The 17,262-nt window shown below is 33.6% G+C and overlaps 2 protein-coding genes across 9 annotated transcripts; one reads left to right on the top strand and one right to left on the bottom strand.

The window, feature by feature from the left end:
• The first annotated feature begins 2,506 nt into the window (after positions 1-2,506).
• On the top strand, positions 2,507-5,663 carry LOC137806710 (lactoylglutathione lyase GLX1-like). Of its 3 annotated transcripts, none has more exons than XM_068606959.1 (9): positions 2,507-2,647; positions 3,088-3,191; positions 3,279-3,403; positions 3,608-3,672; positions 3,757-3,969; positions 4,556-4,603; positions 4,714-4,821; positions 4,933-5,085; positions 5,403-5,663. In XM_068606959.1, exons 2-9 carry the CDS (start codon positions 3,103-3,105, stop codon positions 5,442-5,444), a joined length of 843 nt encoding a protein of 280 aa, XP_068463060.1. In that variant the 5' UTR covers positions 2,507-2,647; positions 3,088-3,102; the 3' UTR covers positions 5,445-5,663. The 3 variants fall into 3 exon arrangements, with proteins under 3 accessions (XP_068463060.1, XP_068463059.1, XP_068463061.1); XM_068606958.1 differs by having other exon boundaries at positions 2,601-2,687; XM_068606960.1 differs by lacking the exon at positions 2,507-2,647 and adding an exon at positions 2,700-2,770.
• Positions 5,664-6,265: 602 nt separating this feature from the next.
• On the bottom strand, positions 6,266-16,163 carry LOC137806709 (arogenate dehydratase/prephenate dehydratase 1, chloroplastic). Of its 6 annotated transcripts, none has more exons than XM_068606955.1 (12): positions 15,996-16,163; positions 15,437-15,729; positions 13,252-13,322; positions 13,079-13,171; positions 12,778-12,978; positions 12,335-12,415; positions 12,153-12,248; positions 9,258-9,335; positions 9,095-9,184; positions 8,949-9,016; positions 8,361-8,442; positions 6,266-6,707 (listed from the first exon to the last, which is right to left on the bottom strand). In XM_068606955.1, the coding sequence occupies exons 2-12, from the start codon at positions 15,708-15,710 to the stop codon at positions 6,651-6,653; spliced, it is 1,191 nt and encodes a 396-aa protein (XP_068463056.1). In that variant the 5' UTR covers positions 15,711-15,729; positions 15,996-16,163; the 3' UTR covers positions 6,266-6,650. The 6 variants fall into 6 exon arrangements, with proteins under 6 accessions (XP_068463056.1, XP_068463054.1, XP_068463053.1 ...); XM_068606953.1 differs by having other exon boundaries at positions 8,361-8,448; positions 15,996-16,135; XM_068606952.1 differs by lacking the exon at positions 15,996-16,163 and having other exon boundaries at positions 8,361-8,448; positions 15,437-15,957.
• Positions 16,164-17,262: the final 1,099 nt, after the last annotated feature.

Raw genomic sequence — 17,262 nt, 5'->3', positions numbered from 1 at the left:
CACCATTACAATTGGTTTTCATTGATATTTGGGGACCTTCACCTGTATGTGCTTCCAATGGTTCAAGATATTATATTTCGTTTCTGGATGCTTATAGTCGATATACCTGGTTGTTTCTTATCTCACATAAATCCCATGCTTCTATTGCTTTATCTCGTTTTAAGATCTTTGCTGAAAATCAAACTGGATATAAACTAAAAGCTATACAAACTGATAACGCAAAAGAATTTATAAGTTTCAAACATTCCACCACTAATTTTGGCATCTATCACCGTCTCATATGCCCTCACACACACAAACAAAATGGATCTATAGAAAGAAAGCAGAAACACATTACTGATATAGGGATCACTCTTCTTTCTACTACTTCCTTACCTATCAAATTCTGCGTTGAAGCTTTCATGACAACTGCTCACATCATTAATCTTCTACCCTCCCATGTTCTTGGTAACAAATCTCCACATTCTCTTCTTTTTCACAGTGCACTCGACTATACTCTTTTACGCACCTTTAGTTGTGCATGCTATCCTCTCCTTCGACCTTATAACATATACAAACTAGATTTTCGCTCTTCATGTTGCATTTTTCTTTGATATAACATACACAACCGCGGCGTGCAAGCTACAGAAAGCTATATACAGCCTGAAGCAAGCACCACACTCATGGTTTGAAAAGCTACGTTCCACTTTAGAATTATTTGGTTTTACCTCTACTAAGAGTGATACATCTCTATTTGTTAAGTTTCATCAATCTTACACTATCTTCATTTTAATTTATGTAGATGATATTGTCATTACAGGGTCCTCACCTAAAATTCAAGCCCTGATACAACGACTTGGTTCCTTCTTTGCACTAAAAGACTTGGGTCATCTCCACTACTTTCTTGGCATCAAAATCCAACATCTCAAAGATGGCAATATTTTGCTTTCTCAAACCAGATATATAAATGATCTCCTTCAGCGCACTCACATGACAAACGCTCTCCCTGTTCCCACTCCGATGCAATATGCGCTTCGTCTTTCCAAAGATGCTTCCCCTGTTGTTCAAGATCCCACCTTATACCGTTGTGTTGTTGGTGCTCTACAGTACATCCTCGTCACACGTCCCGAGCTCTTCTATACGTTGTCAACAAAGCTTGCCAATTCATGAAAAATCCACAGGAACATCATTGGAAAGTAGTCAAATGTATCCTCATATACCTTACTGGAACCACTTCGCATGGGTTGCTTATTAGATGCAGTCCATCCATGGACATTCTTGCATTCAGTGACGCAGATGGGAACGCGACATTGACGATCGCAAATCTACAACTAGGTATTGTGTTTATCTTGGAGCCAATATTATTACTTGGTCTTCTCATAAACAAAAAGTTGTCTCTAGAAGTAGAACAGAGGCAGAGTACCAAAGCATAGCAGTTGTTCTCACTGAAATCATTTGGATTCATTCTCTTCTTCATGAACTGCACATATCCACTGGTCAACCCAAACTGTTTTATGATAACCTGGGTGTGCAAATCCTGTCATGCACTCTCGTACAAAACACTTTGAACTGGATATTCACTTTGTTAGATACAGTTTGTCAAATTAATCCTTCTTCCTGCTCGGTTTCAGGTTGTGTATGCTTTTACAAAATCAATCTCCGACCTTCATTTACTAACTTTCATTGTAAACTTATGGTTATTGTAAAACCATAACTTTAAGAGGAAAATATTAAGAAGTTAGAATGTTTTTCTATTGTTACAGTTTCAACTACGTATTCTGTGTATATATACTCCGGCACCATGCATCTCAACACACTGAATATCATAATATTCTTTCCAAAATTTCTTTCTCTCTCTACATCCTTTATCAGTTACAAATAAGTTTTTCGAGTATGAGAGTGTTGGAATAGGATAAAGTGTTGGTATGTTATTGGAATAGGATAAAGTGTTGGTATGTTATTGGAATAGGGGAAAGTGTTCTGACAGGTGTATGTGATTTTTTAAGACGTGGTTTAAATTTGCAGTGTGTGGTTGAGAATGAAGCATGAGAAAGTGTCGTGATAATTATAACACGTGCACTTGCATTTGTAGTTAAGAATGCTATGTTAATTATGCAAGAATATGTTAATTACACATCTTGCCACTTCAATATTATTAATTTACAAAAAACAAATATTACAAATATTAGTAAAATGCATAAAAGTAAAACAATAAAATATAACGGTAAATTTTGTGTAAGAAAACTCAAATGATCAAATTGTGAAAAGATAAGTTTAAGTAGTAAAATTTAAAAAACAGTGATAATTAAATAGTAAGATGTGTAATTAATTTGTTTTAAATTGGATCGCTTCCCATTTTAATCGTGTAATTTAATTCATTTGTCAATTTAATATTTAAGGGAGATGTTGATATGGATGTATTGATGTAACAGAACTATAGTATATTACATGAAATTTTTTGTTAAATACTTTTTACTATTTAATAAGTGAATTAGAATAACACTTACAAAATATAGAAATCACATTTGTATAATAACAATTGTTGAATAAAGTAGTAAAGTGTAATTAAATGTAAAAAGTAGCAATATAAAAGTAGTTGGTGTGAATAACATAAACACGCGCTTCTCCTGCTGTAATCACAGACAGACAAACCCAGAACAATCTACAGGTAAGTCACTACAAATGTTTCGGACATGTCTTTGATTAAGGTTTGTGTTTTTGAGTTGAGATCACTTGCTTCGTTTTTAGGAATTTGTTTTGGTTCAATTCTTTTGAACCTCATCATACCTGGGTGGGTTTAGTTTACTGTCGGTTTTGGTGCTATGCTCGTAGCAATGCCATAAGTTTGGTACTCCATCACTTTGCATCTTGGTTAAGTCCTAAAACTAACCGATCTGGACCCGTTAATGAGATTTTCCAACTTCTTGTTTGCTTTTATAAAATGCTAAAATATATATGTTTAATAATTAAATCAACAAATCTATTCACCTTTTCTTAATGCAGAGTGATGGTGTTTAGTTTTTTTTTTTGTATAGTTTGGTTTTTATGCACAGCAAGTGTAGAAATTTTTGGGAGATGGTGTTTAATTGTTTCTGGCTTGTGTTGCAGAATCAGACACCGGATATGGCTGACTTGTTGGAATGGCCAAAGAAAGATAACCGTCGCATGCTCCATGTTGTATACCGTGTTGGTGACCTTGATCGCACCATCAAGTTGGTTTTTTGTGACATGGGTTCTTGTTAATTTTTACATTATTTGTGTTTAATTGGGCGCTTAAAATTTCCTCACGGTTCTTTCAGGTTTTATACAGAATGCTTTGGAATGAAGCTTTTGAGGCATAGAGATATCCCGGAGGAAAAATATGCCAATGCTTTTCTTGGATTTGGCCCTGAAGAATCCCATTTTGTTGTTGAATTAACATATAGTATGTTACTCTGCTGATCTTTTCCCTGTCGCATATGTGTACCGTGGTCTCTGATTGAATGTATATTTTGGGCACAATGATATAATATTGATGTTTTTTCTTTGTGAATGGGTTATCAATTGTTTATGTTGCACTACATGACAATTATAATATCACCACACCACAAAACTTGGCCTTTTATATTGTTCTAACTCTTATTGTCAGATTATGGGGTGACCTCGTATGACATAGGGGATGGCTTTGGACATTTTGCAATTGCGACTGAGGATGTAAGACAAAGTCCACCTTTACAAAACATTGAGTATCTATATATGCAGTGAATAAAATGAACTGTTTATTGCTTCAATTTTTAGATTTACAAATCGGTTGAACTCATACGGGCCAAGGGAGGAAACATCACTAGGGAGCCTGGACCAGTTCAGGGTGGGACTACTGTGATTGCCTTTGCGAAGGATCCAGATGGTTACACTTTTGGATTTATCCAAAGACCTACTGTCCATGACCCATTTTGTCAAGTAATGCTTCGTGTTGGAGATTTAGAACGCTCAATTAAGTTTTATGAAAAGGTAACTCTCCAACGTTTTCCCCATATATAGTCCAGTGCTATTGTTGTAGTCAAAACTGTTTCAGGCTTTGTCTTTGGCACAACTGAATCACTATCCACTGGCTGTCAACTTTGAGAAATTTTCCATTAATTATTTTTTTGTGTGCATAAGCAAAATAATTGTTATACTTATAGTTTGTGTGCTGTATAACTGTATTCAATCAGCAGAATTCAGTATGAAGCATTCTTAATGTAGACCAAAAACCAAGTCAAACCTTTTGGTTAGTTCCATGTAAATTTTTTTCCGAAGTTTCAAGTACTCTTCTTATCTATTTCAACTGTTCTTTATAGATTTGACCTGTTTTATTGGTGGGTTTCAAGACCGGAAAATCAGCTGTATTGTTTTGGTTTACAATTTGTAGCAACCGCTGAAAGACTGAAACTTGATGTTCTATTTTGCATGAACCTGGTGTAGCAATTGATAGCTTTTGCTTGTGATGCTCAAAATAGAATCATAAAATTGCATTTGATGAAATGTGGTTTAAATTTTTATTAATCAAATGCATTTTATTGATCTAAGAAATTTTCTTATGGGATCATTTGCACAGGCTCTGGGCATGAAGGTAGTGAGGAAGGTTGATAAGCCTGAGTCCAAGGTGAAATTTCTTATTGCTATACCTTAGCAATGCACTTGCTCGCTGGAACATTTTTCATGTGTAAGCCATTCTAATAACTTGCAACATGTTGCAACTTGCATGTCCGACAGTACACTGTAGCTATGCTTGGGTATGGAGAGGAGCACGAGACAACTGTGTTGGAGTTGACGTATAATTATGGTGTCACTGAATACTCTAAGGGCAATGCCTATGCACAGGTTAGTTTAACAGGTTGTGTTATCTGACTTTCTTGGACCTAAACTGTCTTTCTACACTTTTCTCTGTTTATGTACTCCTTAATGACAAAATTCATGTTCTTAATGTAACAGATTGCTATTGGTACTGATGATGTATACAAGAGTGCTGAGGTAGTTAGCCAAGTTATACAAGAGGTAGGAGGGAAGATTACACGGCAACCAGGGCCAATTCCTGGCCTTAATACAAAAACCACTTCGTTTTTAGATCCAGATGGTTGGAAAACTGTAAGTCTCTCCCCTCCTATCACCATATTGAGTAGATGAGTTATCTTGTAGAATCATATACATATGTTATAACTGAAGGGTGAAATAGCTGCACTACATTACAAATGCTTCAACGTCTATAGCTTTCTAGCCTCAAGTTTAATTTTAGCATGTGGTATGAAATGTCTGGTGCTATATTATGTGACAAAAGTTTATGATTACCTTTCTTTCTTCAATGGTATTATGATTCACATGGTATCAGCTGCTCTTTTGTTAATGTTCTGTCATTTTAATAATTAGTACTTGGTTGTATGATTCATTTTGTTTGAGATTTGTAGGTCTTGGTTGACAATGTTGATTTCTTGGAGGAACTGAAGTGAAGAGCGAGCTTAAAAGGAAATAAATAGTCCTAGTTATTTCGTAGGAATAAGCTGTCTCGAATTTTCTCAGCGAGAGTGTTGTATCAGTATACCAGTCATCAACATGTTTGTTTGCTTTTTTGGGGTTCTTTTAGTGACTTGAAAGCACAATTGAAACCTCATTATGTATGCTGCTATGATTAATCTACTAATTTATCACATAGGACAGTGTTTTAAAAACGACAGTGCAATGGTTTAGAAAATTTGCTTAGTTCACATCAATTTGTCCAACTGAATAACCATTTAAATTGGTTGGTACCATGAATAGAAACAAGTTCATTAATGGGGATGACATGACAACATTATATTTTTAGTTTTGATTGGACCGGCAAATATAAAGCTTAAATTTATTTTAACACGAATAATATAAGGAATAGATAACTTGAACTATAACTTTTTCTAATATTATTTATTAATTCTAATAAAGATTATTGTTAAGTCTTTCTAAATTTTAAATTAATATCCATTAAACTCAACAAATTATTAGAAAGTACTAGTAACATTTAAAAAATTTGTATTATAGGATTTTTTTTCTGTGAAATTTTGATTATAGAAATTGAGCTTCAGAATAAGATAATTCAATGAGAACACATTGTGTGGGCAATAATCTTAAGCATTGTTTGTTTACAGGATGAAATACAAGATTTTGAACTGCATAAATAAAAAGTAAGGAAACAGATATCAAATTATCTCTGTACTTCAATTCTAACTACTTCTACCTTTTTTAAAGAGAAGTTATTACTTGGTCCAATATTATCTGATCTCGACAAATTTCCTAAATAGCACAACCATATGTTTAGTTTTACCAAAAATAGTCAATAACATAAGGGAGGATGTAATGAAATCTTGTTCCCTAAAATCCTGATAAAAAAATATCAAAAGCCTTGGTGAAGCAGATGATGGAAGAAGAAAACTTTGGGTGGCTGGGTCATTCATTAATTTGACACAATAATTCAATAGAGTTATTATTTATACATACTTTGGAGCCAGAGTTGACATTGCCAGCATTCACTCCACTGTCAAAACTATGATAATATACTCCAAATCACCTCCTTTGGAGATGAAAAGAATTTTGAAAGAGTGAAAGGGGCAATGCTTTTCATGGATAGTTCCTCCTCCGTGTCACTGATTAAAGATCAACAACCTCTGATGAACACCACGGAACTTCTATAACACTGTATCCATAGGATAACAACCAAGAACTCGAAGAAACCTAGCAAATTCCTGAAATGGAAATGAAATAAATAAATAGATGTTACCAACATCTAGAGCTAACATTTGATTGCACGCTACATTTCATAACATGGAGTCACAGATAAAAACATTGATTAAATACTTTTTTCTTTTTGTATGGGTTTTGTGATTATGCATGGATTTATAGAGTAGTTAAAGGAATTTTAACAATGTACTACGCAACTGATATGGAAAAAGACTTAAAAGTTAGAGAAGTAAAAGCAAAAAGCATTCCCATCAGGATTGTGGAATATGCCATTGGGTCAAGAAAGTAATAAAAGCACTAATCTACAAACAATTACGAATGTGTGATAGTGAATTTTGTACCATAAGCACCACAGAAAAGCTTGCAACATTTTATTCTATACAACATGAATTTTATCCTACCATCACTACTTAGATAGACCCAGATCAATGGGTTTGAATGTGGTATAATGTAGCAAGGCACTAACACGCTTTTTTGACGCAGCCACATATAACATATGATTTGCTGGTTTAAAGTAAAATGCTCCACCATCCCAATTTTGACGAAGAATTTTCACATTGACTGAGTATAGGTATAGGTATAAGTATCAAAAATACCCGGTATTTTAATTTGGATATAGAGACAGGATAGATATGTACATATCTACCCCTTCCGTGTTTCCATATCCATCCCAATACCTATTCTCATCCTCATAGTTTTAAATTACTAAAACACTTTTAATTTATTAGGTGATCTAAAATATTTATATTAATTTTTTTTTTATCTTTAACTTCGTAACTTACTTTTAAGTCATACATTTGATATTTTTACTTTTTTTATAATTGCTTGACATTTATCTAATTCTTATTTGATACTCCCATTTAATATTTATACACTTATAATTTATTTCTTGATATTTGACATTAGGAAAAAAAAGATAGTATATCATTTTGACATAAATACTTGATAATATGATGTTTCTTTTGCTATGATATTTTTTTATTTTCTATAAAAAAATTATTTAATTAATATTTGGAACGATAAGGAACGGGTATGAGTATACCCATTCTCCGATAAGAATAGAGAATAGGATGGGACAAACTCACATTTGTCTCACCCCATTGTCATCCCTAGTTTAAAGTCAAATCAGTATATTGACATACCTTTGTGCATGCTCATTAAGGGTATCTCCTAATAAACAATTAGATACTAATCCTTTTGGAGATATAAAGATTACTGAAGTAAGTTTTGCTTATCCTAACATATCTTTTTTCTATACAAATGGCCAAGAATTGAACCTTAACTAACATGCTTAAAGGACTCAGCTATTTACTATCAATGTTGGGTTGGTTGGTCGTGGATTGGGGCCTCTTGACACTAACCAGTTAGTATAATTAATTTAATCGTAGTAAATTTCAATAATTTCTTTGAAGTATTTCTTTTACTCTTTCCTTTGCAATCATCTAATCAAAGTACTCTTCACAAAATTTGTCTACTAAAACACTAGTGTGCTGGAAGATTCATTATTTATCACATAGAAAATACATAATATTAAATAATTATATCAGGTGCACCTGCATTAAGAAATTTTATAGATTCCAACCAAAAGATTAATATAAAATATTTGAGTCCATAAGAAACAAAATATTAAACTGGAGTTGACGAGATAACGGGCAGACCTGCAACTGTCCTAAAGCATACTGCGCACGAGGTTCTGCCATAGAAGCTTCAATATCAATGTAGAAGAGGTAGTCAAAGTACCTGTCACTAGAGAAGTTTTATGCCTAAAACCATGATTGTAAACACACGTATACAAAATAACAGAATCGCTGATCATGTTCATGAAGCAAAACTAAACCCAGTCTGAAAATGTTTTCCTTTCAGTATTTGAATCCGAAAATCGAAAATATGTTATTTAGAATAAAGTGCAAGGAAGAGTTAACAGAGAATCTTTTCAAAATAAGTTTTTTTTAACTTATTTCAGTAAATTTCATAGTGAGCTTACGAATAAGTTGGACAAGTGTTTAATAAAGCCTTTTACTGAAATGCATCCTTGATAATCTAGTGATGTGAATCTCTAAAGAGATTTCAACATGTCATATACCCTTTCATTTTTAGTCTACTCGTCTTTTAGTCGTAAACTCTATCCATACCCCCATTACTCTCACAGGATAAAGGATGAACCACTGATCAATTTGCATTTAAACTAGAGAAATTACACCATAAATTTTACTATCTCAAATCTTGAACAGAACGAATTTACTTACTTAGAATTCCCTTGATTAGAATCATCCACAACCCTTAATGGACGCTGCTTCAGCGGACAACTCTCTATCTGAATTTACATGAAAAAATAAGAGCAATGAATGCATGTCTTAATTTCAAAACTCCAATATCAATTACTTTAACACACCTTCGATAAATTAATGTCCCTCATAGCAAAAACTGCCAAGGCTTTGAACAGCACACCAGGACCTTCTTCTAGACTAAAAACAATGCTAGTCTGAGAGAGAAGTCATGAACTCATAAGCACATTTATAAAAAAATCAATGTAAAAAACTAAATTTTTTTTATACCTTATGTGGCTTGTCAGTTCCTGGAATTATAGGATCCCTTGCAAGGACCAAGAAACGAGTAATGTTCTCATCATCATCCTGTCAAAATCACAATGAATCAGCTAAGCTATAGTCTTGTTGACTTCACCAGAATCAGCAAACATGTTTTTTTCTTCTAGTTTTTTGTAGCTTCAACAGAACATATTATCCAATAATAGCTAAAGATGGAGAAAGGAATATCCATGTAATTTTCTATGTATAACTGCCATCATCCAGTTCTAATATAGAACTTATTGATTTATGTCTTGTCTCTTCTTCATCTGCTGAAAGTCATATAATGACAACGTCTAGCTTTGATGCAACTGATGGTCTGTAACACATGCAGCTGCTCATAGTCATTATTAGATGATTGTTTTGTTTAATGACTTAGGCTTTCTTTTATTGTATTATATTGTTAGTTACAATTGTAGCTTGTCTACATATATTTGAGCCTATCTAACTTAGCCAAGAGCAGAAGAGTTTGATTAATATGTGCTTGTGTAATTCATATTGATCACCTCTGTAATTCGTTTTTCCTATTTGAGCGTGTATGATTTGTAAACTTTGTGTAGTCATCGTGTTCTTTGTTCTTGTATTTGTTCATCAAGTATGAATTTATATCGAATATATCATTCTTCTCTTTTACCTCTTTTCATCGTATTTTTCACCTTTCCTTACATGTTCTATACTACATTCACTAGAGTGTCTAGTGAGCTTCTTGATCTTTGATATCAACAAAAATGGTATCAGAGATTTGATTTTGATATGTTCTACATCTGTAGGTGGTTTTTCGCTAATCAAGACCATCCACGTTTGTTTAATTTGCTATGAATAAAATCTTCAAGACATTCGAACGATCAAGATTGAGACATTTACAAGAAATAACTCTTTCAATTTGTAGCACATCAAGATGAGTGCTTTGTTGAAGGAACAGGGAGTGTAGATGCACCTATCTGGTAGGACTGCACATCTAGATGAGTTTGTTATGAGAATTCAAGAGTTGAAGGCTCATTCTCTAATCTTCTTGACTCTCTTAGATGAAGTTCTTTATGAGGTAGTGAATGAAGAATCTATTTTTGGGTTGCTGTTGAAGTTGAAGAAGTTGTTCATGACAAATTCCATTCGCAATACATTGTTTCTCAAAAATGATTGTTTAGGCTACGCATGAAGGAGGGAACATCATTGAAGGAACATGGTTCCCATGTTAATCTTTTGTTATATGTAGACAAATGCTTATAGCGTTTATGCCTAAGGTAGAGATTCAGAAGTTGAAGTCCTTGTTAACTAGTAGATTTGAGAAGAAAGACTTAGGAGTTGCTGGTAGAATTCTTGACATGGATATTAAGCAGGATTGTGAGAAGAAGCTCTTTCAATGTCAATAGAAGTACATTTAGAAGGCCTTGGACTGTTTTGGCATGAGTGGTGTCAAGTCAGTTGCTATTCCTTTGACATCGTCTATTCATCTATCTATAAGTAGTACTACTCTTTCAGAATTGATAAAGAATATATGACTCATGTTCCTTATACTAATGCAGTGGGAGTCTGATGTATGCAATGGTAGACCTTTCTTAAGCAGTTAGTCTGGCGAGTACGTATATGGTTAATCCTAGAAAGGATCATTGGAGGATGGTGAAACATATTCCTAGGTACCTTAAAGGTACATCTAGTGTTGGGCTTGTCTATAAGGATGACACAGGGTCTGATGGCTGATATAGGAATTCCACGTAAGAAGGCTATTTTTTTTATAGTATTAGTGCAATTTACTTGGCTAAGGATCAAGTTCAACATGAACGAATCAAGCATATTGATGTTGGGTATCATTTTCTTTGCACAAAAGAATGAGTTGAATCCAATTGGTATGTTCACCTGGCCTATTCCTAGAAGCAAGTTCATGTACTGTTTAGATTTGTTGAATGTTGATTGTTGGTAACAATCGTATGCTAACACTATTTGGAAGAAAACTCAAATCAAGGGTGGATATTTGTTGATTCATGCCTTGTTTCTTATTCGTTTGCGGAAAGTCGTATAATGACAACATCAAACTTTTATGTGTTTGATCAAACTTTTATAGCACAAGTGTCGGCTTAAAGTTGTTATTCAACAATTGTTTTGTTTAGTTAGTTAGGCTTTATGTTTTGTTATGTGGTTTAATATAGTTGTAGCTAGTTTATATATACTCGAGCTTATCTAACTTAGCTAAGAGTTGGATTGATACATGCTTGTGTAATTCATATTTATCATTTTTGTAATTCGCTCTTTCTTGTTTGAGCGTGTGTGATCTGTAAACTCTATGTAAGTGTTCTATTCTTGTGTGTTCATAAAAAACGAGCTTATAGAATGTATCATTCTTCTCTTTTCATCATTTCTTTGATCTTTTCTTACACATTCTATACTAAGTTCACTAGCTATCTATGCAGCTTTTCAGTCACGCTTAGAGCTTACATACTTGACAAAACAAACAACTTTCATATCACAAGCCATGACATTTCAAAGACAAGTTTTCAAGCAAACAACTGATTGGCACAAACAAGATATATGGCTTCTTTTTTGCAACATCTCGGTCCAACAAGATATAAACTTGCACCGAATCAGAACAGAAGGGAAAGAGAAAGCGATAGGAAATAATTACAATATAAATGCTTTTGCCATGCAAAATACAGCATGATGACTTTCACTTTTAGAAATTCCATTATTCATGATGATCGACATTCAATTTAATAGATTGGCCCAAACATTTAAAATTATAAATAAGGCATCAACTCCTAATCCAATGACATCCAATTTGCAGGCATTAAAGTTGGTGTTGTGATAAAAGAAAACAAGAGCTACGGCAATATACTTTAGCAGCTCAATCTTCCATAATACATAAAGTCTTACTTGGATTCTTTCTGTAAGTATGTCGAGCCCGTATACTTCTGCAGCTCGGGAACTTGCAATGGCTCCTGTGTCTCTTGCACAATTTGAGGCCACTGTCTGTTCTCAAGAACATAATTGTTAGGACATGCCACTGTACAACCTAATCAATACTTACTTTTTGACAAAGAGAATTCATAATACACCTGAGCAGCATCAGCAGTATCACGTGCACCAATCTTGACAACACCTAAATCACTAAGCATTTTCTCACATTGATCTAACGCCTGCATGTAAAATTGTAATTGAAACAATTTTAAGTTTCTGAATAAGGCTAGGTATTTTGTTGCAACAGGTAAGCTTAATTTGGTGAGACAGTCTGCTGTCTCAAAAGTCTGTGCAATCAAAAACCAAGTTAATTAAGACTTAAAAGTTGGCATGTTGGGGTTAGCCACTATTACATAGCAGAGCAGAGTAAACATGATTGATGAAATCCAATAAATTGTACTATTAGGATGTTGATGCTATCTTAAGGCAGAATCACACATCCCATTCATTTTGTTCAAATGGGAAACATAATGCATCATATTTATTCATTCTTTACCTCAATTAAGCAAATAGAAAAAAAAAACTATATGTAATAACCAACCTGGGGATGACTGACAACAACTTTGAGCTCCTCCTTTCTCACACCGGGCAATCCTAAAAGGCAGTGATTAACACGTAACTGAACCTCCCCAACAATGTGCAGCCTATGGCGAAGAAGTAACTCATAATTACGGTGGATGCTTCCAGCAACAGAATTTTCAATGGGCAGAACAGCTTTATCCACTAACCATAATTCAACTGCCTGTGGAGAAGAATATAAATATATCACAGCAATAACTATAGCTTACAACTGAATGCATCAAATACATACACCGAAGATATAATAAAACAAGAAATGCAACCTTAAATGCAGATTCAAAATTGTCACACGGCACAGTCTCACATTTTGGATATGCTTTCAAAGCTGCATCCTCACTATATGCCCCCGGAAGTCCCTGTATCAACAAACTTGCTAGTTAGCAAAGGTGATAGTGCCATGAATATTTTATTTGAAATAAAGACTAAAGCACCATACCTGATAAGCCACACGAACCTTTGATCCATCGCTTGAAGAAGAAGAAGAAATGTCAATTGTTGTTAATGGCTCTGCAATTAGCGAAATTACATAATTGTGATAAAATGTTGATTAAATACCAAAGGGAATTACATCACTTACCGGCTATAACTAGCATAAACATAAATTGCATCCAGTAATATCTGCATGCATACACATGCATATGCTAGCATGTGTGCAAGGCTCAAAGTGTACTAAACAAAAATATAGCAATTTAATTCACTATAAGAATTTATTGATTAGGCAGTCCTGAGGATTGTTCAATTATATATATGGTTCTCTGATAGAATTCATAATATTTCAAGCGGGAACAATATAGTGCATGCCTGCATTCAAAAAGTCATAACCCATCTCCGGTGATGCCATCATACAAAGCCAAGAATTTAGGCTGTGCTACCTTGAGTCTGTCACGGATCACCAAAATGACATCAGATGCAATGAAAATGGCAGCCGTTTGAAATTTTGGTGTTGTATGCCATAGTCTATTTCCTTTCTACATATCTTACAAACAATCTCCCTTTCAGGTAGTTTTCATTTCCAACAACTAGACTCAGGAATTGGAAAAAACAAATAAAAGAACAGCCTAGTGATAAAAAGAGATTTTTCAATGGGAGACAGCCATTGAAATTCGGTATATGGTGTTGGGAAAATTCAAAATTAATTCTCCCCTTTGGTGTAGATACAAAATGGGCACTTGTGGAAGCAAATAAGCAAAGAAAATAGAGCAAATAGAATAATGACACAGAGAATTTTTAACGTGGGAAAACCTTCCTCAACTTAAGAAATAAAAACCAGAAAATGCCTCCACTATGAAAGTAGGATTACAATATTTGTTTCTTCTCACTCAATCTCATCCAACAAGAATGGAATACAACGTCTATCCTGCATCTCACTAGGATTTCTAATCTCACCGTGGAAAACGGCTCCACTATGAAAGTGGGATTACAATATTTGTTCCTCTCACTCTGTGAGGATAACACTCAATCTCACCCAACAAGGATGGAATACAATGTCTCTCTAGCATCTACTAGGATTTCTAATCTCACTATTAGAGTGAAAACGCTTCCACTATGAAAGTGGGCTTACAATATTTGCTCCTCTCTCACTCTGTGATGATAACACTCAATCTCACCCAACCAGGATGGAATACAAAGTCTCTCTTTTTCTCTCTATTTTACTCTTCTCACTTGCTTCCTCAGAAGAGGCTTCTTCATAAAGAGATTATTCAAGAGAGAGTTACAATTTCAAAAAACTTTTGAATGGCCATCATTGAATATATTCAATAGATGAGTTACTGATATTCATTGGTCATAATCTCCCATTAAATTAAGGAGGGATTCCCAACATATGGCATGTGTTCTCCCTCTTCTCAACCTACATACCCGTTCCTTTCTAAATTCTATTTTGCAAGTTTTGGATTTTGTGCGTTTTACTTTGTGGGGCTTAGCCTTTGTGTTGGTTATCTTTATTATCTACGAAGTTTAACCAATAATTCATCTGACAGAAGAAAATGATAATTCAGATGCAAGTATTTTCGTAGCAAATTACAAAAACACCTTTAAGAAACATAAAATCCATTAACATAGGACGGCCCCTGGGGGGCGTTAATAAAAAAGAAGGAACTTAGATAAAGTAGTTTCTTGCAGCCTTGCCATAAAATTCTGCAATTAAACGACAAAACATGTTTATTTATTTAAAATTCAAAACACATATAGAAGTCATTTGTTAATGGAGAGGACATTCTTGTGTAGTCATTTGAATGGAGAATTTGAAGAACATGATCCATTTTTCTCCGAATAAAGAAGGGAGGCCTTGAAAGAGGACAAGCACTAAAGAAGAAACTAGCGCAATGATGATATCAAATGCATATACTGTGAGCGTCTTGCCTTTCCAGCATCAACCACAAAATTGTAAGTGAAAAGTGAAAAATGCAAAAGGCACCAGTAACAAAATTATCCCTCCAAAACACCAATAGGAGAAACATTAGTTGAAAAGCAAAGTTTGGTTATGAAATCAGCAACATTTATAACTTAAATCACTAGCACAACTCTAGAATTCTCGGAATGCCAGTTAAACACATAAAAAAAATTATGGTGTGTGTGTGTGGGGGGAGGGGAGGGGAGGGGGGTGATATCATATAACTCACTAGGAAGCTGGATTATGTCCTTGTGAATTTGGTGAACACCATCAGCAGCCCCAGAAGAGTCAATCAAAGGGGGGACATTGGGCTCCTCATCTTCGACAGCAGTGGTAGCTGTCTGAGCCAAAACACCCAAACAACAGCTTTCCCATCTGCGACATTTGTCAAAATCATATCTTTGATTCCCAATCGGAGTAGAATGAGAATTGGCAAGACCAACACCCAATGGAGGAGAGAGAGCTTTGGAATAACCCCAGATGGATACAGCCTTAAGAGCCATCAAAATGAAGGAACCCAATCTACAATGTGAAGGGAAAGAAGTTCAGAGTTGATCAGAGTGGTGGTTGGTGGGTTTGGGTGATTCACAGCATGACATTGTTTAAGTAATATGTAGTCTGAATGAATGAATGAATTACGGTTGGCGCTTAGAATTTTGGGTAACCCCACAATAAATAAAACAGATGGTACAAGCATATGAACTTTGCAGTGCTCCCACCAGTTGAAACAAAACAAAAAAGGTTGCATATGGTGATTAAAATGTGAGAGAATTTAGAAAAGGACCAACCAAACCAAACAATTGGCGAAGTGAGAGGTAGGTGAGCTGAATTGTCGCATGTTACAAGCAACCTTATTCAATGTACAATCTGTGTTTAAAGGAATCGTAACTCCACATCTTCTACGGTATTACATATTGGTAGAGTATGTAGATCTCCATTTTTGAGCACTCATAGGTAGACAAGCTTATTACTAAAGTAACACATAAATATATGTATTGTTAATTTATAAAATATTTTAATTTCAATTAATAATAAAATATACGGAATAAAAGTTCTATATGTGTGGATTACTGTATTATGTAATTATTTTTTATTTCGGTATAAGGAAATACAATTTTAATTTTAGTAATAATCAATATATATTAGGATACCAGGAAATGTAGTTTCTATATAAAAAAAAAAAAAAAAAATTATGTAATGAATATTGTTCTAATGCATCTAATAATCTACTTTGGAGTGCAGTCAAGAAAAATTTAAATAATCTTTCTTTCTTAAATATTTGAGAAGTGTTTTAAAAAGAACGATTTACAAAACGGATAATATTTATAATATCTTGAGAAATTTTTTTGAGAAAAAACGATTTACAAAACGGATATTATGATTAAAATCCATAATAAAGATCTTTGACTTCTACTTTAAAGACACGGATAAAATATAAGATGAAGAATAAATATCGTTAATTTTTTTATTTAATAGAGAAGAAGATCTTTAAAATAGAAAAGTAACTAATCACTCCCTCCACTCTCTCCATTCTCCAGTTAAATAATAACAAATAAAATAAATTTTAAAATTAAAAAATTATTTTATTAATTTTTGAAATTATAAAATGTCCAAATAACCAAAATAAATTAATACAATAAATTATTAAGTAAGGATAAAATGGAAAAAAAATTAAAAGCAGTTAAGAGGGAATAAGAAATGACATAATGACCATAATACAATAATAAAATTAAATATTAATATAAGAATAAAATAGAAAAAAAAATTAAGAGTTGTTAAGAGGAGAATCCCCTTTATTTATTTATTTATTTATTTATATATATATATATATAATATATATATAGGTATAGAATATATATATATATATAATATATAATATATATAATATATATATATAATATATATATATATATAAATAAATATTAAGCACGCTGATTAAAGAGAGAACTTTAGTGTGTTTAATCTACTCTTTAAAAGAAAAGAAAGGTCTAGATTGTTTTTGTTTGTGTCTGCTCGGATATGAGAGCTAAAAAAGGAGGGGGACGATGAGATTCT

This window comes from Phaseolus vulgaris, chromosome 3 (genome assembly GCF_000499845.2).
Source record: "Phaseolus vulgaris cultivar G19833 chromosome 3, P. vulgaris v2.0, whole genome shotgun sequence".
Taxonomy (NCBI): Eukaryota; Viridiplantae; Streptophyta; class Magnoliopsida; order Fabales; family Fabaceae; genus Phaseolus; species Phaseolus vulgaris.
This window is presented reverse-complemented; position numbering and strand designations above follow the sequence as displayed.

Excerpts from the sequence above, each read along its gene's own strand:
- LOC137806710 (XM_068606958.1), top strand. Across the intron at positions 3,970-4,555 it reads CAATTAAGTTTTATGAAAAG|GCTCTGGGCATGAAGGTAGT; the intron begins GTAACTCTCCAA and ends TCATTTGCACAG. Across the intron at positions 4,822-4,932 it reads AGGGCAATGCCTATGCACAG|ATTGCTATTGGTACTGATGA; the intron begins GTTAGTTTAACA and ends TTAATGTAACAG.
- LOC137806709 (XM_068606953.1), bottom strand. The coding sequence starts at position 15,710 with ATGGCTCTTAAGGCTGTATCCATCTGGGGTTATTCCAAAGCTCTCTCT. Across the intron at positions 13,323-15,436 it reads GGACATAATCCAGCTTCCTA|AGCCATTAACAACAATTGAC; the intron begins GTGAGTTATATG and ends CGCTAATTGCAG. Across the intron at positions 8,449-8,948 it reads TCTAATCAAGGGAATTCTAA|TGACAGGTACTTTGACTACC; the intron begins GTAAGTAAATTC and ends AAACTTCTCTAG.